We start from the raw sequence: 24,901 nt of genomic DNA, 5'->3' as shown, positions 1-24,901 counted from the left end.
TAAAGAAAGAAGTCAAGTTGTCAAATAAATGTATATATTTTAGAGTTTATTTCATTAATAGGTAAACATCTGCTAGTCTTTTGTGTAATACGGAAAATGATGTAATCAAGAAAAAGAAGAATACAATCAAATGTATGTGTAAAGAGCTTTTAGAAATGTTTTGATAAATGTTATTTTCATTAAAATATAATAAACCAACTGACATATATAGTGCATATAACTTGTCTGGCTTCTTTGCTATCTCTTTTGCTATCTGTATTGTGTATAGCATTTTTATAGATATGTTAAAAACTGTTGAGGTATCTAAATCTGAACATGATGCAGGACAACATCGCCATCTATCTGCAGAGTGTCTATCTGTTGAAGATGTGGAACACGATAGTTAAAGTTGCACACATGGATCCCATTAACGTTCACTTTGAAAGCATGGTGTTCACAAATCATTTCAATCTGTAGAAAGAGAATTAAATGTAAGTAAACTGTGGCTGAAGGCTAAAATTTTAGAAAGTCAGCATACATTAAAAGAGTAAACATACATAATAAATAGTGTAAGGGCTTGTTCAAATCATGTCCAGACCAGGTCTGGTGCGGTGCATTTTTGACGCGTTTCCGTGTTTTGTCTTTTTTTAGCCTGAATGGGTGTACAGGTGCACTCTAGCGCATTCCAGAGCACCCAAGCCCACTCTAAAGGTGCCCATACACCTTACGATTATCGTACGAAACTTTTCGTCCGATGATCGAACCGTTGTACGAGTGTTGTATGGCAGGCCCATCCTGCCCCTATTATCGCAAGGTTCAATCAGCGGTAGTTAAAAGAAAACACCTGGACGACTTGTGGTAATTGATCACTCGTATTTTCGTTTGCGCATGAGCAGTGTTAATCGTACGACTTTTGACGTACAGAAACACCACCAAACTTGCGAAAATTGTACGATCGACTGAGGTTTTCTAACCTGCTAGAAAGTCAAAAGTCGATCGATTGTACAGTATTTCCGGTTGTACACTGCCCATCAACCTTACGAATATCGGAGGAAAACGCGATCGCATACGAAAATTGGCCGATAATCGTAAGGTGCATGGGCACCTTTAATGATGACCAACACTCCCTCTCCCCCTCCTGTCCCAATCAGTGGCAGCAGCTGTAGCTGGGGCTTTCCCATCCCTTTGTGATATGTAGCTGTGGGGGGAGAAATGCAATTGCCACCACTAATTGTGTCAGGAAGGGGGGGTGTCAGTCAGTTTTGGGGGGGCTTGGGCAAACTGGGTTAGAACCAAACCCAAGCTCATCTTTACTTATGTCATATCTTATCACACTTTCTAATATCTGAAGTGATGCTAAAGGTGGCCATAGATTTTATTAGTGTGGTTGGATGTACAGGCAGAATTAGACCCATATAAAGCAAAGCCCTGAGTCATAGTGCTCCATAAACTAGTGTGCAACTTTGCTGTACATTACAAATTAGGAACGCAACTATAGGTATATATAGTTATATAATATTCACAGCAATACTTTTATTTTACGCATTTTATCACAAACAACTTCCACTAAAAATGTGCATCTTAAGCTGGCCATACACATTATGAACTGGTTGTACAATCTCTACTATTTCCTTTCGATTTTGCAAAACCATGGAATGTGAAGGCTTTCCTAATACACTCAAACTGTTAAGTGTATGGCGAGCTTTCCACAAACCCATAACCCATAAAACACTGTTATAATCATATAAGATCTACATCCTATAGTTTCTTTGCATAGTGTACCCATGTTGCAAACTGACAGCCATCTGTGCGTAAACACCAGGGTATGGTTTCTCTAACTAGCCATGACACAAAGACAGAAAAGAAGGCTCCTTTATGTTTTCTTCCTTCATAATATTGCAAGTAGAGATATTAATGGGGCTTTCTGAGATGGCAAAATACCACAATGAAAACATCCATAGTTGTAATTTTTTTTTATTTTTATTAAATTAATATTATAAAATCTTTAGTCCTGCCAAAAAATCAAATTACATAGTGTTTGTTTGACAATCATAACCGACCATTAATTTCCTAGACTTAATTACATTTCACATAAATTACATATAGATTTGTCACCCATAGACATACAGTGGTTAGTTGCTTCTCTAGTGGTGATTAAAGATTATAATTCATTTAGCACTCCAACCTTCGATGTGTTTCACCTGCATGGCTCTCCACTTGTATTTCAATGTTACGGTATGGCTGACATTTATTCTCTATGACAATCAAAACATTCTTTTGTGTGACCATTACATCATAACTACTGTATCATGCTAGCAAGTAAGCAACTATTAACCACAAATATATTTGTTAAAACATTTATGTGGAACATGCTAATACGGTGTTGATAATGGATTACATGGATTCTTTAACATGATAGATTTTCTTACCTCCCTGAAGAAGCTGTAATGTGAAACACATTGAAGGTTGGAGTGCTAAATGAATTATCAACGTTAATCGCCTTATTGAAAATCTTACACAAGAGAAGCAACTAACCACTGTATCCTTATGGGTGACAAATCTATATGTAATTTATCTGAAACGTAATTACCTCTAGCAAATGAATGGTCGGTTATGATTGTCAAACAAACATTATGTCATTTGGGTTTTCATTGATTTTATGGTAGAACTAAAGATTCTAAAAAAATATTAATTTAATAAAAATAAACTTTTTTACAACTATGGAAGTTTTGATTGTGGTATTTTGCCATCTCAGAAAGCCCCATTAATATATCTACTTGCAATATACTGTATCGGGGTGAGATGACATTCTGTCTTGGAATCCCTATATCCTTTGTTTTGTTTTTTTTCTTCTTGATAAGCTGTACTGTTTTTTGGCATGACGTAATAAATAAAGTGGATACAGGCACTTTAAAATGGGGTTGCATATTAGCTGCTCTCTTATTATTCAGGAATGTAGGTAAAATACAGTAGTGATCTTAGGACCTTCTGCCTTTTCATTAGATTGAAATGTGTCTTTAGTTCTAATAATCCCTGCCATATTTTACATAGGTATTGGTAAACAATATAAATCAATCTGTACTTTCGTGTACTGGCCATAACTATGTTACATAGGAAGCAATTCATATCTTCAATTACACTGTATACCTTTACAGAACCAGTCAAAGCAAAAATGAGGTTTGGCCTCATCATAATTTTCTCCAGTACATATTCATCAATAGATGTAGGTTATTATCTCGCTTTCCATTATTGTACTTACCACAAAGCTTTGGCCAGGAGCAAAACACATTCCACAGCTGGGCATTTGACGCTCTTCCTTTCCCCAAGTATTGTTCTGCTTGCTGTTACGGACGATGGTTTTTTCGTCAAATCTTGGATTGAAGTGGAATGCAGTTCCACCATGGAATTTCAGGTTGACATGAAATCTGAAAGATGTTTAGAAATAATATGTGAAGAACTGTAAAGAGAAAGGGGAGTGAAGCAAACTGTCACTTACTAGATGCCACTCTAGGCACAATGCTCCTGGCACTTGCAAGCCTGCAAAAGATAAGTTATTACCTTTTAGGATGTCCAGTAACCGCTCCTCTGATGACAATCACCTTGTTAGGATATAGGCCACCATGGATGTTGGTATTATATGGAATTGTCTAGATGTAAGAAAAAAAGATGAAGTTCACATGGGCTTGAAGTTAAAATAATAGCAGCTGAGTTATTGTATAATATCAGTCATAAAGGAAAGCGAAATTTTGGAGATGAAGTGAAACCTTGTCTGTGAAGGTTCTCATTTATCTTGGTCATGGTATAGCTAGTAGTCACAATTAACCGGACTTGTTTTGCAATGTTGAAGATGTTTCGCCCCTCATCCCAGTAGTTTCTTTAGTTCTATGAATGTCAGGACCATACCCCAGCATGTATAGCCAACAGTTAGCTCTGTCACATTAATCACTACGTAATGTGTCAAAGTACAGTAGATGCTGATTGTCCAAGAACATCGTAGGACATGTGAAAGTTTGTGAAACTGTCCTGTTCTACTTCATAATCCAAGCACCATGGTGCCATGAAATCTGGGACGTGAATTAACTGCTCAAACTACATGGCTGTGAAGGTGTGGATTGTTGTCAAATTGCCAGGGTAACGGTGTAAAAAATGCCTTTTATGTGGGTGACAGATTTTGTTAAAAGTCCCCACCTATGTGCAGGGATGGTTCTTCCAGTTTTACATATGAAACATTTAATGCTTCCTGTGAACCAGTAGCCTACTTTGTCCAAAATGTGCACCTCACTGTCCTTACAAGTAGGGATGTCCAGATACCGGTTCAGATATCAGTGCCTATACTTGGCATTTTCACGAAAACTACCAGGGTTGCAGCGGTTGCAGCTGGGACCTGGCTCTGGCACTCCACCACTGTCCTGAAATCATTAGTCTGTATTGTTTTAGAAAAACTGTCACATGACAATAAACAAAAATGTATCAGTACTTGTATCTGTGAGTACTTGGACAAGTATCAGTACTTGTACTTGGAAAAATGGTATATGTGCATCCCTAATATACATATTTATTTAGAAAAATCATACATTAAAATGGGGATGTACAAATCCCAGGAGCTCCGTGTGCTCCTTACAAATGACAGCTGCCTCCTAACTTTTGAATTTTTCTCTAGTCTAGTCTTGGAGCTGGAAAAGTATCTGTACTTGTACCGAGTACGGTACTTGGCATCTGAACATCCCTACTTACAAGAATATTCGTTTTCCTTAAAGGGACCCTATCATGAAAACATTGTGCTAAAACAGCTGTTATCTGTTAAAGAAGGCATTAAATACTTACCATTCCCATTGTCTGTGCCAACAAACACCTCTCTGATCCCTAGAACTAGTCTCCGGAGTCCCCTCAGCATCCACTTGTTCTGACCTCACTTCACTGCAGCAGAGAGTAGTGACTTGAAGTCAGAGGGAAGAACCAGTGAGAGTGGGGAACCAAGGAGATCATCAATTCGGGGGACTACTACTAACTGGAGCTGTATTAAATGGCACTGGCATCGGGAAATAAGAACATTTTCGGCTTTATTTAAGGTACTAATCATTTTAGCAAAACATGTTTCGGGACAGGGTAGGTTTAATGTATATAAAGGCTGCTGAGTCTGGACCTGCATAGTGTGGTTCCCAATGTTGGGGCCATGCGTTTCTGAAAAGTTGTTTGGTCTATCCAATGTACAGATCTTTGCATTCCTCACTACACTGGGCTGCATATAGCAGTTTACTTCACCTGGGTTTGGTCTTTTGGGTTTGTACAAGCTTCTGTCTCAGTGTGTTGCTTTGCTTGAAAAACACAGGGATGTGATATTTGGTATGGCCCTTTGGAATTTTCTGTCAGCAACACACTTTGAATCTACAGAGTTACCCAATGAATGGTGTGATTTTAACAAATGTTTTGAACAAAGGAATATCAATCTACTTTACAGTATATAATCTACTTACATAGTGTGTCGTTTGAGATTGAGCAGCAGCAAATGGCTGAAAAAAACAAAACAAACCACGGAGATTTATATGTGAATGCTGTTGCCATATTACACAGATTATACACTGACAGATTTTTGTCCCTTGCTCATATATTTAAACACCTCAGTCTTAAACTGGCCATACACTGAAATATTTTCTTCGTTCAACCCGTGGACTGAACAAAGAAAATATTACAGATTCCTCCATCAATGTGTACAACCATAGATCAAGGAATCTCCTGCTGTTTGCATTCAATTCTGATGGAGGCCACTAGCTGCTGTCAGAATACCCGAAGAGAGCCGCCAGCCAATGTTCGTTCAAATATTATCCAAATGGATTCTTTTATCAGCTTATCGAGGGATGCCAGCTGAATGGGTGCTGGCAGAGGAACCCACTGTGCGAATTTTGGCTAGTTCTTGATGATTTTTGTATAGTGTATGGTCAGCTTTAACTCACAAAGCTTTTAACCAGCTTAAAGCATTCCATTTTCAGCCATGTGGCTGTCATTTTGTAAAATTTCATTGGACACAACTGAAAATAACTGTCACTTTTTTTTAGTAAATAAGAATAATTATGTTGGTGTGTTAGCTTTGTAAACTGAGCCTCATGTCTACACAAAATGTACTATAAATGAATTAAAAAATATATAGTATAGTGCACTATGTACAAACTCATGCTGTGTGCACAATATTGGGCCCTGTTCAGACACATTTTCTGTTACCAAGTCTTCTCAACCGCTGGCTCTGACAATGTACTTTGCTGCTTGAAAGATCCATGGTGGAATGGACATCGATTGTCTATTGATTTCAAGAAAGACTTAGGTAGAGGACCTGCTAGATAATAGAGGCAATGCATTCTATGTGAACATAGCTTTACTGAATAAACCCCCCAAAACTACACCCATCCTAGGAATATTACTTATAATAAGCAAAACAAACATATATTGTAACCTCAACCATCTTCAACTGTGTAATATTGCAATAAATATAATCTTACATTGCTTCCAGGAAACTGCTGTGGGGGGAATCCTGGCTGTGGAGGGAATGCTGGCTGAAATAAAGATGATAGTGAGGTACAAATTATTATTACGATTATATTGAACTACATACTGATCAAAATAGAACATAAAGTGTTAATGTATCAAATAATTATACATCTATGTATGTTAGATCTTTATAATCCTAGCAGGATTTCAAAAAATATTTAATTATAGAATTAAGCATCAATATAGATGGGTCCAAACACTCTAATACAAAAAGCCGGTTTCACAACTATGTGTTGCACTAATGTATGGAAGCACAAAAAAAGGCACGCAAAAGCAAGTTGTGTTGCCATTTACTCCAAACTCACTCCAACACTAATGTAATATATGTGCTGCAGCACACTGCGATGCACATACTGTGTGTTGCATTAAATTAAATGCAACACACAGTATGTAATGCGTTAATGTAATGAACCTTGACACGTGTGTTACTGCAAAGCAATGCTGTAATAAGGTAAGATTCAGCTCTGTAATGTGCATTATACCTCCTCCAATGTCACCTCCAGGACTTCTCCAGAGTGTCCCCCATCCTCTGGCACTCCTTACCCCAATCTGTCCGCCTATCTCCTATGCTGCTCACCTTTAGGCGATCCTTAAAAACCCATCTCTTCAGGGAAGCCTATCTCATCTCAACATAACTGCCTGTTTACTTCTTCCAATAGCTCAAACTAAACAATTATTACCTTTTGTATCATGTGCCCCTCCTACTAGATTTTAAGCTCACACCAGCAGCGCCCTCCTAACCCTATTGTACTGAAATTGTATTGTATTGTAAATTGTACTGTAACTGTACTGTCTCCCCCATTTTGTAAAGCGATGTGCAAATTGTTGGCGCTATATAAATTCTGTATAATAATAATATTAATACATGGAAAAATGGAAAAACTAGTTCAGCCAACAAAAGGTGCAAAATTGGCAGCAGACCATGACAGCAATAGGGACAGTGGGATGTGAGTCGTGAAAGTGTGCACATGTATACATCATCACTGCATCTCTTCATTACGACAATAAATGCAAATCGCTTACAAAGGTGGAAATGGAATTGAAGCACATTTAAATATTATCAAATGCTTACATTGTACATTTCTGCACCTGGAAATTGTTGCGGAGGAAATCCACCCTAAAAATAACAATATTATCAAGTAATGAACTGAAAATAAATGTGCATGAAAAAGATGTAAGAAAAATAATATCGTTAGTGATTATATGTATGATGAAATGCAGAAGGGTGCAGCCACTTACCCCTGGAGATTGGATATCAACAAAAGATAAACTGACACAGCCATTTACTGCAAGACTTTTGACTTGATGGATGGAAATTCTGTGATGATACTCCAAAAAGTGATTTCTGTTCACAGAAACCTGGAACGAAATTGTACATTTAATAGACGCAACAAAAACATTTATTTGTATAGTTAAATATTTACTGTATTATAATTTATATAAGGAGAACTTAAAAAAAAAACCTGCAGATGCTGTAGAGCAGAACTTTGGCAAGAAAGAAAATGTACTTCGGGTCTCTTTCAGACAGGCAGTCCGATCAGGTCCGCTTGCCAGTTTTTCAGGTGGACCAGATCGGATGCCCAAGTCTATGGGCAGCCGGATGTAAACTGACAGTTGTCCATTTATATCCAGTTGCCCCTGGCTCCAGCCAGCTCTGGAAAGACAAACGGAAGAGTTCTGTTAGCCGGACCTGATGGTGCTGGATCGGGGGTAATCTGCTGTAAATGGACACAAGTCCGTTTACACCCGATTCCCCATAGACTGACATGGTGTCTGGTCGCAGCGGTGACATTCGATCTGTACCACTGTGAACGGACAGTGTGGAAGGGGCCTAATAAAAAATATGGGCCTCGTGTGTCCTAGACACACGAGGCCCATTTACACATCTGTGTTTAGTATTACCATTCATCCTGATGGACAATGGGCTTATTGGAAACAACAATACACCACACTACAGCTTAGATGTGAACTCTGACATAATGTGGCTCCCATATTATTCCAGAGGACAACCAGTGGTAACCATAGACTTTAGATAGCAGTTAGCCATGTAGGCATGGTACAACTGCCCTTTACCTAAAAAAAATGTTTAGACCAATTCAGGGAGGCAGGGAAAACAAATATGCTGATTTATCATTGGGGAACAATATCAGCAAGGACTGGTTCTTTAAATCAGGCAGAGGCTCTGATGTCCAGCCATAGAGGTCATCATCCACTGTAGGCAAAAACATATGCGTTGTGCCACTCTCATCCTGTGTCTATGGCTAACTGTACCCTTCTATAGCTCTCTATATTATCTGCAACAAGGTTCTCTTCAGTTTGTTCAGTCAAGCTTTAAAAAAGAATGACTGAAGCTTAATGGTTGCCATTCACAGCTGCTCCAGATTTTGTCTGCTCCAGTCTTAGTACATTACCCTCATTGTTACTTTTAGGACAAAGGGGGTTGGGCGGGAGCCGGGCAGAGAAGACGGGAGCGGTGAGCCCAGCAGTGAAGAGCAGGCAGCCGGTCACAGAAGCGATCATGCGGCAGGACTCTGTGACAGATGGCTGCTCCGCTCTGCACACAGGGAAACTTGGAGGGAGCGCAGTACAAAGGTGTCACCTGTGAGGTAAGTGGATCGACGGGGGGTGAGCACAGTACTGAGTTTGCTCCATGTGTGAATTAGATGGAGTGGTTACAGGCAGAGCAGTGTGCAATGTTGTATTGTTGTATGGGAAATGTGACATGGCCTCTTCCTGTTTAGAGGGTAATGGAGGCAGACAGTGATGGTCAGTATGTGGACAGTCTCAGGGCTTGTTCACACCAATTGCATTGCGATCCAGAGCGGGAGCTGCTGGAAGGCACTGCAATCGCTCACAAACTTCCCCCTGCGTTCTGGGGCGTGGCGATGCATTGAAGTCAATGTAACCGGAGCCACGCTCCCCCGGCCACAGTGCGTTCGGACACGTGGCAAAACACTTCCTGCGTTCCTTTCCACTGCAAATGCAAAAAATGCTGCATGCTCTATTTTTTGCATTTGCAGTGGAACGGAACGCAGGAAATGTTTTGCCACGTGTCCGATCGCACTACGGGCAGGGGGCGGGGCTACAGTGCCATTGACTTTAATGCATCGCCACGCCCCTTCCCGCCCCAGAGCGAAGGGGGAAGTCTTGTAAGCGATTGTGATGTGTTCCAGCAGCTCCCGCTCTGGAATGCAAAACAATTGGTGTGAGCAAGCCTTCGGCTTCATAGAAGCCTAGGGATCGTCCAGAGGTTCGGGGAGAGATGGGCAATTTCTACTTCTCACCGTATGTTACCACTGACACCAATAAAGTTCTCAGCTATCTGTAAAGATCACCATACACTTTACAATCTGTCATACAATCTCTGTTCAATCTACTTCAGATTTGCCAAAACTGTATCATTTTGTATGTAATCTGCCAGGCCATTCCTATTCATGGAAGTTGGTAGATCTAGATGAGATACTACAGTCAGATTGTAATGTGTGTGGGGAGCTTAAAGTGACCTTAAAGGAGAACTATGAGGTGAGTGAAAGTCACTCATCCTCATAATTCGAGCGGACGTGTGACAATGAAACTGTCAAATGTCGGTTCAATAGATCGGGAAGTGAGCGAACACATACCGTCGCTTGCTCACTTCTCGATCATCTCCCTGCAGAGAGCCGTGACTGTCACTCACGGCTCCCTGCAGGGATTCCCCCCCCCCCATCCCCGCTCCCATCCTCCAGCGCTGACTGGCAGAACGGAGGGGGCGGGTACAGTTGGCTTTGCCTCTAGATAGGCAGAGCCAGCTGTCAATCACGCAGCTGGGTGGATCTCGACAGTAATGTCGGGATCCGTCCCGGCTGCAGCGGTCTCAGTATACCGCGAGCTGTAGCGGGAGGGAGTTAGTATATGTCCTCTCGTGACCCTTAGGAGAACTATGGGGAAAAGCCCTGACCCCATACCCAGATAGCAAGGATAACTTGCCACAAACTTGTGTCAGGGTTATATTGTAATTCTTGTTAACTTGCTGCACACATTCCTGGCAAGCTGTAGACTTGCAGAACACTCGCAGCACAAGTTCTAGTTGACACTTTTTGAATCTGTAGCAAATTTGCTTGACAAGTCTACAGCAAGAGTCCTTCTGGTCATAGCAAGAGCTCTGCAAGTGTACAGCACTTTTGCAAAGCACATTGATCTGGAGACTTGCAATGCAGACTTGCTGTAATTGTGCAACAAAATTGTGAAGCTTGGCAAGTCTGCAATAGTTTAGCAAGTCATTTTCAAACTTGCAGCTCAATTGCTCGCTCGCTCATTTCTCGATCATCTCCCTGCAGAGAGCCGTGACTGTCACTCTCCCCTGTCCGATCCTCCAGCACTGACTGGCAGAACAGGCGGGGGAAGGGGCGGGCACAGCTGGCTCTGCCTCTAGATAGGCAGAGCCAGCTGTCAGTCACGCAGCTGGGTGGATCTCGACGTCGATGTTGGGATCCATCCCGGCTGCGACGATCTAAGTATACCGCGAGCTGCAACTCGCTGTATACTGAGCTTTTGGTCACGCGAGGACGCTAGTTTGTGTCCTCCCATGACCCAGGTGAGAACTATGGGGAAAAGCACTGACATAGTTCTACTTTAAAGTCGAAAATCCCCCCCCCCCCCTATAAATCCCATTGTATTCAATGGTCTCGTTCCCACCTTGGCGTATTTCCGCCCGTCCCTAATGCGCTGCAAAACGGCCCACGCCTGAAAAGGTACATGTACTACTTTGGGCCATTTCGTTGCGCGTTTCCATTTGGATACAGCCAAGTAGCCTTTGGGGTCGCGCGACTTTTTTTACTGCGAATCGCAGTAAAAAACACGCGACAGACGCGCATATGCAATACGCCTAGGTGTGAACGAGACGTAAATGATGCCTCTTGATCCGATAGTCTTCTTCCCTCCAGTAGTTTTCAGCAGTCCCTCCAGCCCAGGTGACGGTCTCTGATCCAGCGATGATTGCTGTGTCTTCTTTCTCCCATGGTGTCTCTCCGTGTGCATTGACTTACACTGTGTCTCTCTTCTCCTGGCTGAAGATCTCTACTGCGCATGCGCCCACCACATCATCCCTTGCGGCCGCCCGAGAATCTTCAGATCTTCGAACGGGACCGCCCGGCGGAGACACAGGTAAGTTTTAACCTTTTAGTCATTTAAAAAAAAAATGTTTTTGCATACATCTTCTGTTTGCTAGCTGATCTATATATACACCGTTTGTTAGCAGATGATATACAGTATGCAAAAAATTCACTTTCCACTGACCAGCCATGTAAGGAGCATTCTTCACTCTGACCACCAGAATAATGGCGCCCGTCTACACTTTTCACCGACCTCTGCACTCTGTTATGTAGTATGGTGCCCGAGTCTAGTCTTGCCTAGGGCAGCACAAAACCTAAATACACCACTGGCTGTAACTACAACAGTTTACAGAACAGCATCTTTCTAATTTGTTATTTTTTAGGTTCTACGAATGTAAAATTCTTTAGATAATTATTCATATATCAGTACCTAAACTAAGAAGGTAAGTAAGAAAAAAAAACACCTTTAAACAAACACCTACTTCTTATTAATGAATACATACTTTGTAGTCATGTTGTGTAACCATGATGCGGATTTCAAAGGGCTTTCCTCTGTGAAAAGGCATCTCCCGTTTATGTTCTTCCTTTCCCCAATTCTTGTGCTCATAGGTATTACAGACAACAAGGCCACTGTCAAAACGAGGGTTGAAATGGAAGGCAATGTCTTTGTTTCCACACTGGAAATTTACAGCGAACCTGTGCAATCATAAAAGAAATCAGCATATATGTGGAAACATATTTAGCAGTAATTCTGTACTTTTTAAAGGTCAGCTCCAAACAAAATAGATGGGGGCTGAACACATTCAGGATTCATGTCTACATCTTGGATTCCAGTGGCACAATATTCCAGCTCTGTACCAGGGACGTGCGGTCAGGGGAGGCAGGTGAGACAGAGCCTCACCTAGTATTATGAAGAAAAAAGGTGTCAGCTTCAAGTCTGAAGCTGACAGCTTTTTCTCCATTCAGATCAGCTTCCATCAGGTTACACAGCAGGGAAATCCTCCCCGCTGTGTAGCCTGTCATGGATGGAACGCTGCCTGTTAATCACGGGCGGCGCTGCATCCGGCTTTTGACAGGTAGTTAGGTTACACAGCAGCGGGCTTCCCCACTGCTTGTGTAACCTAACTTGGTGAGGCAAGAGCTGTCACGGCCTCTACTCTGTGTTAGAGGCGTGTGCTCTGTGGATGACTTGGACCAATGGCAAAGCGCCATTGGTCCAAGCTGTCCAATCAAAAAAAGGAAACAAAAAACAGTGAGGACATCGATCTCCATGCCTCACCAGTGACGAGCAAGTGAGGGACAGGGAGGCTCCTCCCTGTCTCCTTCCTTCCTCCTCCTCCCCACACAGCTTGGTTACCAAGCTGGGGGTGGGGCTTCAGCTAGATGGGGCGGTGCTTCGGCAGGATACGGTGGAGCTTTGGCAGGCTGGGGGAGTCCTCACCCAGCACAGAAGGCACGTCACTGCTCTGTACCTATCTACAAGGCCGCGAATTGAAGTCTCTATCCATGGTAATATAAAATACATGTAAAATATAGTAGCAAGAGTAGGGTGCCCTTGTAATGATCAGTTGTGGTGGACCAACCATTGAAATCAGCTGCACAGGTCTTAATGAGAGAGTTCCTGTGATATGGTAAAGGAACACCCAATTTATCTGATTCCACTTATACTTGGAATATTAGAGAATACTGAAAATGCTTTGAGCATTTTCCTTCAATGCTGTGCTTTTATTTACTTCTTTTAGGAATAACAACTGAAGCCTGATGTAAAATAAATGACATGCATAGAGTTTGCTGTAAGAAAAGATTAGCCGGGTTTATCTTCCTTTTTCATGAATTAACAGATGTAATAGGGTAGAGTAATTTTAGAGTAAGTTCATTTAATAAACTGCATTAAATCACCTCATACGGCGTCCAGCCGTCCTCTATCTAGGTAGATGTGGGAATATGGGCAGCTCTACCTAGAGCGAGGATGGCTGGACGCCGTATGAAGTGATTTAGGGCTTGTTCACACCAAGCGCGGAGCAGATCCAGAGCAGAGCAGGTGCAGACCGGATCAAAACTGCGTCCAATGTGTTCCAATGGTATTTTTTGCTCCAGTTCACATCGCAGCGTGCAGTTGCAGAGCAGATCCAGAGCAGGTGAAAAAACTGCAGCAGACCCTATTTTACCTGCTCTGGAACGCATCAAAAACGCATGCCAATGCCTGGAACACATTGGAAGCCCATTTTAAACTTTAAAAAATAATAATTTATTTTTTTAACCAAAAAGAGCCCGGAACGCATCAAAAACCGCGTCAAAAACGCGTCTAAAAGACTAGTGTGCGTGTGCAGAAACCTGACCAGATCTGCTCTGCATTTGGTGTGAACAAGGCCTTAATGCAGTTTGAAGTCCAGCCGTCCTTCCCCCGTACCTCCATACGAGCTCTGCCTGGGAGAGAATGTGCAGAAGCCCGAGCTTTGCAGCTATGAGTGAGTGATCACAATTGCAATGCTTTCCAGACTTGAATGCAAATGTTAAAGAAATGCATATTTTTTATATATATTATTATGCATTTCTTTCATTTTTGCAAAAGGTGAACTTATCATTTAAGGAAGTGGTATGAGCTGTCACTCCTGTGACTCTCTGTCACCATGACTAAGAGAGTGTGGGAATCAGCAAACTAGGGCAAGGGGGTTGAGGCAGAATTTCTCTATAACAGAGTCAATTATCTCTATTAACTTAATAAGGTGTTGTTCAAACAAAACTACTGTATACCTAAAAAGAGTATGCAACTTTTAATGTTTACTTTTTTTTACAGAAATAGCATTTTTACGCCTTCAAAGGCTCTGTAACACCGGAAAGGAACAAGCAATAAACTTATATGACTTTAGTCACATACTTTACAGAAATGTTCCTCTGCTACATCTGATAAGCAGTCATACTTTTCAGTATAGTGACTGCCACTTGCAAACATTATTATTTGGCTTGGTTCACAACATATGCTGGAAAATTTGAAGATTAAATGTTTTTTATTATGGGATCTTCAGATCTAGGTGAAAGTTCACTTTCTGAACACAGTATTTTATATTTCACAGATGCATGGAAGCTATTCAGTCTCTCTCGCTATATATATTAGTGATGCCCCGATACTGCTTTTTCAGTATCGGGTACCACTACTGATATTGTTTTTGTCGGTACTCACCGATACCGAAAGTCCTATTAAGGAAGCCGCGCGATGTGAATGACTTGCCACCAGGTGACGAGGAAGCAAGGAGCCGGCTTTCTGGCCAATCAGGAAGCCGGGCGGGCGGGTAATGACTCGCTGCCTTGCTTCCTGATTGGCCAACTTCCCAACCAATCAGGCAGCTGGGCAGTGAGCATTACACGCCGCCCAACTTCTGGACTGGCCAGCTCCATGCTCCCTCGTCACCAGGTGATGAGGGAGCATGGAGCCGGCTCTCTGGTCAATCAGGAAGTCGGGGGCGGGTAATGACTCGCTGGCCGGTTTTCTGATTGGCCAGCTTCCCGACCAATCAGGAAGCCGGGCAGCGAGCCCTTACATCAGTCAATAGTTTTCCTTTAAATTTCTGCTGGGGGATACAGGACACTGTGCATGTATCACCTATAGTCAAGTACTTCACACCCTTCCCATCCAGCCATAATGTTAGGATTGACAGCGGCTCCCAGCAAGGAACCTCCCTGTCAAAACTGCAGAGCACACAGACAGGTAACATATTTCCCCGCAGTGTGTGATGTCACACACTGCCCCTGCCTATGATACATATACACCCCTGCTATGGGAAGATAGGAGAGAACAGAGGCTGTGCAGTCACGTGACCACACAATATATTATTTGGAATAAGGTACTAAACATTTACTTTTTAAAAAACAGAAATGTGTTAAGGGTTAGAAAATAATATTTGCTGTGTTGGAATGTACGTTTGTAGTTGTGTGTCCATAAATTCTTCCGTAGTGCACTGTAGCTTTGACCTTACGCGCTCCCCCTGTAAATCATTTTTTTCATTAATAATTCATAAAGGTTTCTAGTCACAGCTAGTAAGTGGCTGTGTTTTTGTGCAATCATTCAGGAAGCCATCTACTCCTTCCTCACACTATACCAAGCATTTATTTAGCATGTTTGCCATCAGCCAACATTACATACATACCTGTCACCCGAAGGAAGGACAGAGCCACTGATTACCACTAAAGTCCCATCATGCAGGCCATTGCGAAAAGGAGTGTCGAATGGAACAACCTAAAACACAAGGGTGACATTTGTGTAAGACAATCTGTTGTATTCTAAGCATGAACAGATTTTATTTGCATCTTAGGACAACTTCTTAGATGAAAATACACACAATTAACTCTTTCTTTTCCAAAGAACTATTTATTCCAAGCTGCCTCCTGAATGGATCATCCTAGCATCGTAAAATGTTCATGTATTGCATGGAAACAACATCTGGAAATGTTAGCGCTGCTTCGTTCTGACAGCGAGATCTACCTGTCATAATTCCCAGGAATGTGCTGGTCATCTTATAAGACATCAATGTTGAAACCAGTAATTGTAATCTCTTGTAAACATTTTGCATCTACTGTTTCTTATGGCAGACATTTTTTCATACCGACATGCACCTTTGTTCCAGTATCTGAGAACTGTGTCTTTGGTACTACATACTAATGCCTAAATCTAGTATAGCCAGTTCTAACAAAGGTTTTATGGTTACTTGAGATGAGGTCACAGATCTTGGTCCACAGACCCCAGACATTTTTGTGGTTCCATAGTATGTGAATGAGGGAGCCCACTTCTCCACACATTCTCCAAGACGGGGTGGATTGTTTTATTACCACTGTCAGTCACCACTCCCTGCAGGCATTCTCCCTTCCAGAGGGACATACAGATCAGGGACAGGCACAGCTGGCTCTGACTCTAGATTGCAGAGCCAGCTGTCATTTAGGCACCATGGTGGATCGGGATTGTCGGGAACTTTCCCAGCTGCAGTACAGCTCTGCGCCGTCAGCATATAGCAGTCGGTAGCCGGCCATCTGCTGACTTTGGGTCACAGGAGTATATTAGTTTAAAAAAACTCCTTTGACCCAAAAGCTAATTGTTATTAGCTTTCTCCGTTATCCTATGCAAACTACACAACCTCCCCAACACACACAATATAATGACGATAAGGAGAGGGGGGGCTGTTTGTAGTCCAAATCAGGAGAGCAGCCTAGTTTGACGTTACTGCGCCCTCCTAGATACAGTACAGTTAGGGAGCACTGTGACCATGGAAGTGTCTTACTGGCAGGACCACCAGGTAAACAGAAAGGTAAAAAGCCTTATAAATAAAAACGAATACAGACGCCACATCTAAAGATAGATAAACTGCAATATATTACATTTTTGTTCTTGGGTTTAGATACATTTTAGGTGTTAACACCTTCACGACTGACGACGTACAGTGTACGTCGCTAGCATCGGGGCTGTTTAAAGAAACTCTGTTTAAACTTGTAAAGCCGACTGTCGATCCCCCTCCCCGTTCTATGGGACCGGGAACGATGCAGTTTGCATCACTTCCGGTCTCATAGCTGACAGTGCTGGGCTCCTGAAGCGATCTGCACTTCAATAGCTTATTGGGAGTGTAAAGGTGACACTGGGGGTCTTTTGGACCCCCAGCATCACCTTAAAGAGCCAACGTATGAAAACGACGAACGCGCTACACATGTTGGGTATCGCCGCTCATGCTGGAATGAGAGCAATAATTCTACGGCCAGTATTTTTGAGTATCTTTAAATTGATGACCTGTGGGGGCTTTTAAAGCGTCGCCTATGGACTTTTTGGGGTACTGAAGTTTGTCGCCGTTTCACGGACGCACACAATTGTTAACCTGGGCATGTCGGGTATCTATTTGCTCGTTGTAACCTCATCTTTTATATTTTATTAGAAAAATTGGTATTTTATTGTGTTTTGGGGCATTAAGGTACAATTTTTCACTAAATTTGGGGGTTTGATATGGAGTTGCGCTAATATCGGGCAACATAAAAATGTGCAACTGCCACCATTTTATTCTATAGGGTCTTGGCTTTCATAAAATATATAATGTTTGGGGGTTTTAAGTAATTTTCAGGCCTAAAATGTGGAATATAACATGGGTGGAAAAAAGTAAAAAAAGACCTCAGTCATGAAGGGGTTAAGGTAAATTAAGAGATTACGCTGTGATCAGATATGCAACCCTGTTGCTAGAAACAAGTCGTCAGCAAAAAGATCAATAGGAGCCCATTCACACCATACCCCACTGCACGACAATGCACATACACGGATGTGTATGTAGATAAGAGAAGATGAGCTGGACTATGAATTACTACATAACCAATTAATTGATTAAGGGTGCATTCACACCGAAATGTGTGCGTTGGATGTGACTCAGACAAGTGTGTCCCCTTGTGTAGGCATGGATACAGTCCGTGTACCCATCGGACTCAGAACCGCTGCTCCATGAGATAAGAAGTGGGTGCAGCAGGGGTCATAGGGTGGCTTCCGGCAAAGTATAAGTAAAAGATGGACACCCCACTCCAAAGCAAATCCAGTACTTGTTGCAAATGCAAAACACAAGATACAACGTAACATTTCAGGGTCTCACAGGACCCCCTTCATCACTTGTTTGCCTGATGAAGGGGATCCTGTGAGACCCTAAACATTGTATCTTGTGTTTTGCATTTGCAACAAGTACGTGAATAAATAGACGTACTGGATTTTCTTTGGAGCGCCGGTGTCCATCTTTCCCTTGTGTAGGCATACCACATTAACAAGCGTTGCAATACACTGCATTGTTTTTTTTATTTGTACACTAAGCTATATAAAGTATTGTTTGTGCCTTGCGTTGATGTCCATTGCATTGAAGCGCGTTAAATACGTGTTGCATTGCGTTGGGCTGAAAAAAATTAGGGCTTGTTCTACTTTTTTCTCAGAGGACATCAAACTTTTGGACGATTTCTTAAGGGACCGTAATATACAGGGGTACGGGTACTCCTAGAATGAGATCCTAATAGGTTGGACTTGATGGACTAATGTCTTTATTCAACCTCAAATACTATGCAATACACTAGTGTGAGCTGCTCCCATTCACATCCGCTCATTTTCAGATGTCCTTGCATTGGAATCCATTGAAGAATGAATGCCAATGTATCTAGTGTGAATGGGCCCTCAGGGCATAGTCAATGAATAATCACTGTATTCACTAGTCAGACTCTAATTTGATGAAACAATGTACCTAGCACGAGTCCCTGAGTTGTTTATAAAGAGTACTGTCGGTTTTTAGTGGAAATAAAAGGATTTTTTTTGCTGATAATAGTTTTTGATAATTTTTGTAATTCATTCACAGCCTGGGATGCCAGATCTCCTTCTATAAGCCTTCATTCACACTTGAGCCTTTTCAGGTGATTTTGAAAACATTTTCTTCCAGCATTTGCGCATTTTTTATGTGTTTTCAGGTTCAACTGTTTTTGTTTTAGCCATTAGAAAGCTACTTACGAGGAGGAGGAGATAACTGTTTTCAGGTGCTGCCATTGAGGGCACTAAAAACGCATCATTCAGCCTGAAAAGAAGCTCAAGTACTACCATGTTTCCCCGAAAATAAGACAGTGTCTTATTTTATCCAGCTTTAAGCTACAAGCGACAGGCAGTACAATATTCAGGTGTGAATGGGCACCATCGAAAATAATGGGATTCTTCATGTTGAGGCCATGATCATGCCCTAGTGATCTGACTGATTTGAGGCTTCTTCAGACGTTCAACACCAAAACGAATTAGGGGAATTTATCAAGACTGGAGCAGACAGAATCCGGAGCAGTTGCTATCATGAAACAGATACATTAACGAACTGTGAGGGGAATTTATCAAAACCGGAGCACAGAGAATCTGGAAAAGTTGTCCATGGCAACCAATCAGCGTCTCTCTTTCATTTTAAAATCTTAATTGAACAGACTGAAGAGCGAAGCTGATAAGTTACTATGGGCAACTGCTCCAGATTCTGTTTGCTTCAGTTTTGATAAATGAGTGAGAACACAGAAAGATGTCTGTACAAACAATAAACAACGCTGAGGTGAAGCGTGAAGGGGCTCTGAGCACTGAAAACACACAACAAAGCGCTGAGGTGTAAATAGGGGCTAAGATACTGTGTACGATGATGTCCTGAGTTGGTTGTAGTACACAATTTACCTCAACTATTTCTTTATTGCAAGGTACAAATGAATATGTAAACTCGGAGTTCATTTATGCTGTAGATCAAGGGTAGGCAACCTCAGCACTTCAGCTGTGGTAAAACTAAAAATCCCATCATGCCACAGCCTCTGGACGTCATGCCTGTAGCTGACAGAGTCATGCAATGCCTCATGGGACTTGTAGTTCTACAGCAGCTGGAGGGCCAAGGCTGCATAGCCCTGTTGTAGATAAATACTGCTTTTCCATAAACATTCCACTTATAAAAGTTCTAGAGAACATTAACCCATCAAAGCCATCATCCAGATGAAACTGGCTAACACACAGAGAGAGGCTATTTCCAGGGAAAACCCTTGGCATGTGCAGGGACATAGTTATTGTATAACAAAGGGTTGGCAAACTTCAGCACTCCAGCTGCTGCTGTGGAACTACAAGCCCCATAAGGCATTGCAAGACTCTAGCAGCCACAGCTATGACTTTCATTGGCATAGATATAGTGGGATTTGTAGTTTTACCACAGCTGGAGTGATGAGATATGGCTGCCTTGTTCTGGGAGCAGAGCTACATTGTACACAGCAGAGACAACAACCCTGGAGTAACACAAACGGCAAACAGTCTTCTAGTATGAAGAGCATCACATGACATAACGAACTAAAAGCAGATGACACAGAAAGTGAAAAATAAAGCAGACATAGAGGACAAACAGAAGTATTAAGAACGTATATGTAAATGAAGTGTGAAGGTAGAGTGACCGCTGACACCTCTGGACTGTTATTTCCTATGTATATACTTGTACATAACCCGATTAAAGAAGAGGCAAGGGGAGGGGGAGCCCCCTCATAAGAGCACAGAGAGGACCCGGGCGGGAACACAGCGCACTTACTGGGTTGTGGATGGCACCGAAGGACATGATGACGAGCTTATCTGGAGGAGAAGAGTGCAGATGATGGGTGATGAACTCGGCACGATGAGCCGTCAATGACCGAGCGAAGCACTTTTATCATCACCCGAGTGTCCCGCCCACGGGAAGAGAAAAACTTCCCATGTGTACCCAGCACTTGTACTATATACAGAGAAGACTCATTCATTGTTCAACCACCAGAGAAGAGAGAACCATCAACAAACAGTAATAACAAGACATACAGGTCCAAAAAGTATAACAAATATAGCAAGATCGAAATAAATATCGGTAGAAAAAAAATAATGAGTATAAATAAAACATAATAATAGTAATAAATATAAGTAGAAACAAATATATAATATACATATACGTTGACCGGTCCGCGGCGATAAAAAGGTTGGGGAGCAATGCGTTAAGGGACCAGCGCTCATTGAGTTACTGCTGTTAATAAGTCCCTTGGGGTCCGAGGCAGACTATCAACAGCAGATTAGGTGGTCACCATCCTGTGATCACAGCGAGAGGTGATCGCTGTGATGGCAGAGCCATGACAGTGACAGAGCCAGCAGCAGCTCACTGTGTTTTGTAAACTGCTAGCCGGCTGTGTGTTACAAAGTATCTCTGAGGAGAATACTGTATTCTACTCAGAGATACTAAGTTTTAAAGCTGCTGTAAATAAAAACATAATCCCTTAGTGTCCCCTAGTTTAACAAAAAAAGTAAAAATAAGAAAATCAAGTTTTAACATTTTTTTAAATGTTTAAAAAAGGAAAAAGTTTAAAAAGTCAAAAATTTAAAAAAAATGTTAAATTAAAAAAGTAATAAAAAACATATAGTTCTCATTCCTTGTATTTTGTGACCTTCAACTCCCCAAATAAACTGAAATCCCAGACATATGCTCCACCCTATAAATCAGGACAAATAAAATAATTTGTTATGAATTACTTTCTGTTAGCTACACTAATTATGTATACATTATTATTGACAAAGCTGTGAAAATGTGTTTTTTTCTTATTTGCATTTTTTTTTATATAAAAAAAAAAAGGAATTTATATATGCATATGTCACATCAAATTAAAGCCCATTTTGTCCTTTAAAAAACAGTATATAATATGCGTAGGTGAAATGAATGAGAAAGATGGAAATTATGGTTAAACAAACACAGAGCACAAATGGCAAAATTGCTCCGGTCTCCAGAAGCGAATATATTTTCGGAAGCTGTGTCATTAAGGGGTTAAAGAACTCTTTAGTCCCAGTTTGAGAATGTTAAATACAGATCTTCATGGGAGTGCCGATTGTCACTTTATAGAATCTAGCAGGCTTCAACAGGCTTTCAACAAGCTTTAAGTTGTGCTGAAGCCTACTGAAGTCTATTAGTATCTTGTATAAAGCTGAACTCCAGGTATTTTGTTATTGGTCCAGTATGGCCCAATGTAAGTATGTAAGTATGCATATGGTATACCTGTTCAGCCAATGTGGTTCCTGTAAAGCCCTGTAGTAATCAGAGCTACTACGTTGCTGGCTGCATATTATATAGGCCCCGTATGGTGGTGCTAAGTGTCTTACCCTCTGCTCTGAAAACACATAAGAGCTTGCTTGCTTGGCACAGTAGGCATTCAGAGAATGCCTAGTATTTTTATCAATGAATACAAGGAGTTCCCTGAATGGAAGAGGGGTGGTGACATCACAATCCACCCTTTATCCAACCAAGAACGTCTTGTATTCATTGATAAAAATACTAGGTGTTCTCCGAATGGCCACGTCTAAAAGCTTTCTGTTCACACTGCTCTTATACAAGCTGAAGCCTATACGAACTAGGTCTTGGGATGGAGTTCCACTTTAGGTTTTTTGGTTTTGCTTCTACTGATTATTATGAAAACTATTTTTGTTTTTACTATTTTTTTGTTTTTAAAACTGGGCTGAAATGTGAAATAGTTATGGCCAATCAGTGCATTCTTACTTATATTGGTACTGTCGATCTGTTTTGAAAGCAAGACCTTTTACAGGAACAGTTACACAGCCAGAGAGTGTCCCCGGACAGAAGGGAAACTTGACAGTAATGTAAAGAGGCAACAGGTGATCTTTACATGCCTATGTGACTAGTAGGTCTAGGAAAGCTTGCCTAGGTAAGGGAATTCAAACAATCCAGTTGGCACTTGGTGTGAGTTGAGCAGGGATGCATGAATGGTTGTGTCAGGAGAGCACATGATGTTGTGGATCACTGTTATGCAGGGAAAGCAGAAGTACAAAGTGTATTTAAACAATGAGAAAATATACATGAATGATACCACTTCACTGTACAGTAGTAGTAGGAAAACCAAACTCATCAACCCATGTTTTGTAAAAGCAAGAACAAGTCAGAGCTTACTGTCATGTATCTTAGCTTTGGACAAACAGTTGCCTCGCGTAGTCAAACCACAACTCAATATGAGATATGTGGTCAGCACACTCACCAGCATGACATTCAAGCAAACCCTCATTGTTCACTAAACACTCCTGTAAGCTATCAATGAAAGCATTTTACCCAGGGCTGGATTTACTCTCTCTGCTGCCCCAAGGCCAGGTTCCTCAATGCGCCCCCCCCCCCGCCAACTGCCCCCCCCCCAATGGAGAATGGCAACCAAACGGCAGGGGCGGCAGGATTAGTTTAAACATTTTTTTACTATTTATTTTTTACTTTATCACTTTTTTATTTTTTTTATCTTTTTGTTTTTTACTTTATCGCCTTTTTATTTTAATTATTATTTTGTACTTTTTTTTTCTTAATTTGTTTATTTTTAAAATCAATTAAAATTTTTTACAATTTGTTTCAACTTAACTTTATTGCTATAACACAGGAGCTAACAAGCCCCTGTGTGATAGCATTTGGAGGGGACAGGCTCAATAAAAAGAACATGTCACCTCCAATACAGGAGTTCTAGCACAGCACTGTGCTGGAACTCCTGTGCCAGCTGAGATGAATCTCCCATCTCAGTGTTTACACGGAATGTAGCAGAGAACGGACGTTCTCCTCTCTGCTCACTCCTCTCCATCCTCAAGAGAGGATCTCCAGCCATCGGGAAGATCCAGTCCCTCGCTCCCAATTGCTCTTCTGCGTTGTGATCGTGTCACATGCCCTTCCACTGAAGACTATGGGTGGATGTATGGGTGGACGCTCATAGCAGAGGCATGATTCACCGTTGTTACTAGGGATCCGGGAACCAGGCAAAGTTCAGTTTGCAGGTTTGGTAAACTCTGAAAAAATCAGCTAAACCTGAACATAGGGATTAGCCCTATTAAACTGGGAGGGGAGACACATTTTGTTATTTATTTTGCGCCCTTTTAAGGCCAATTTGTAAGCTTTTGTTTAAAAAAGGCATAGGTATCTGGGCACTGCCCTGCCATGGGGAATATATACCAATGCAGCCTAAAGGGCATGGGTAGCTGGACAATGTCATGGGGAACATGCACCAGTGGAGCTTAAAGGGCACGGGTAGCTGGGCATTGCCATGAAGGACATGTACCAATGCAGCTTAAAAGGCATAGGTAGCTGGGCACTGCCATGGGGGACATGTACCAATCCAGCTTAAAGGCCATGGGAAGCCAGGAACTGACAGGGTGGACCGGGTGCATCAATGCAAAAAAAAAAAAGTTCAGCGGGGAAAGATCTTTTAATACAGTTTAAAAGGCAGCATTTAAAATCCAGATATCTTAGAAAAAACATGCTTTGGGGATGCTTTAAGCCAGCATGTGAAGTTGCCAAGTATAGCAATGTACTCATTTAAAAGTTACAATTTTATTTTTACAAACAACAGCCAGGCAACTGTCATTTAGCTCTGGTAGCACTACAGCCACTCAGTGACAGATCCCCACTGACTTTTGTTTGTAAGCCGACCAGGGATCTTGTGTGAGGTCATTGATCATTTGACATACAGCAGCCGGTCCGGGATACTGTCATTATGATGATCCCTTCCCCACAGACCCCCACATGTTTTTTGTGGTATAGACTGTGGGGATGAGGCCCTTGTCTCCATTAACATGGGCACAAGATGCCTTTCAAGGGTAAAGCCCCCCTCCGCATGGAACCCTCCCTATGTTGAGGGCATGTGGCTTGGTGAGGGTAGTGTAAAAAATTCCTGCCCCCCTTTCCTGGTCACCCGAGCTGCATGTCTGAATAAAGGTCTTTTATGACCCTGGGGGGGGGGGGGGGGGGGGGAGGTGTTTTTTTATT

At 41.8% G+C, this 24,901-nt stretch overlaps 1 protein-coding gene across 1 annotated transcript; it reads right to left on the bottom strand.

Annotated features, from left to right (window-relative positions):
• Positions 1 to 300: 300 nt before the first annotated feature.
• Positions 301 to 20,714, bottom strand: LGALS9 (galectin 9). Its single transcript, XM_018553351.1, has 9 exons — positions 20,678 to 20,714; positions 15,755 to 15,843; positions 12,113 to 12,305; positions 7,759 to 7,878; positions 7,592 to 7,636; positions 6,471 to 6,524; positions 3,538 to 3,626; positions 3,239 to 3,404; positions 301 to 450 (listed from the first exon to the last, which is right to left on the bottom strand). The coding sequence occupies exons 1-9, from the start codon at positions 20,702 to 20,704 to the stop codon at positions 304 to 306; spliced, it is 930 nt and encodes a 309-aa protein (XP_018408853.1). The 5' UTR covers positions 20,705 to 20,714; the 3' UTR covers positions 301 to 303.
• Between the last annotated feature and the right edge of the window lie 4,187 nt (positions 20,715 to 24,901).

This window comes from Nanorana parkeri, unplaced genomic scaffold, assembly GCF_000935625.1.
Source record: "Nanorana parkeri isolate BGI_ZX_2015 unplaced genomic scaffold, ASM93562v1 scaffold118, whole genome shotgun sequence".
NCBI lineage: Eukaryota > Metazoa > Chordata > Amphibia > Anura > Dicroglossidae > Nanorana > Nanorana parkeri.
This window is presented reverse-complemented; position numbering and strand designations above follow the sequence as displayed.

What these genes read in the sequence shown, in the direction of transcription:
- LGALS9 (XM_018553351.1), bottom strand. Translation starts at nt 20,704, where the DNA reads ATGTCCTTCGGTGCCATCCACAACCCA. An exon ending in TCGGTGCCATCCACAACCCA is followed by an intron (nt 15,844 to 20,677) that starts GTAAGTGCGCTG and finishes CTTGTGTTTTAG; the next exon opens with GTTGTTCCATTCGACACTCC. An exon ending in CTCCTGGCCAAAGCTTTGTG is followed by an intron (nt 451 to 3,238) that starts GTAAGTACAATA and finishes CTCTTTCTACAG; the next exon opens with ATTGAAATGATTTGTGAACA.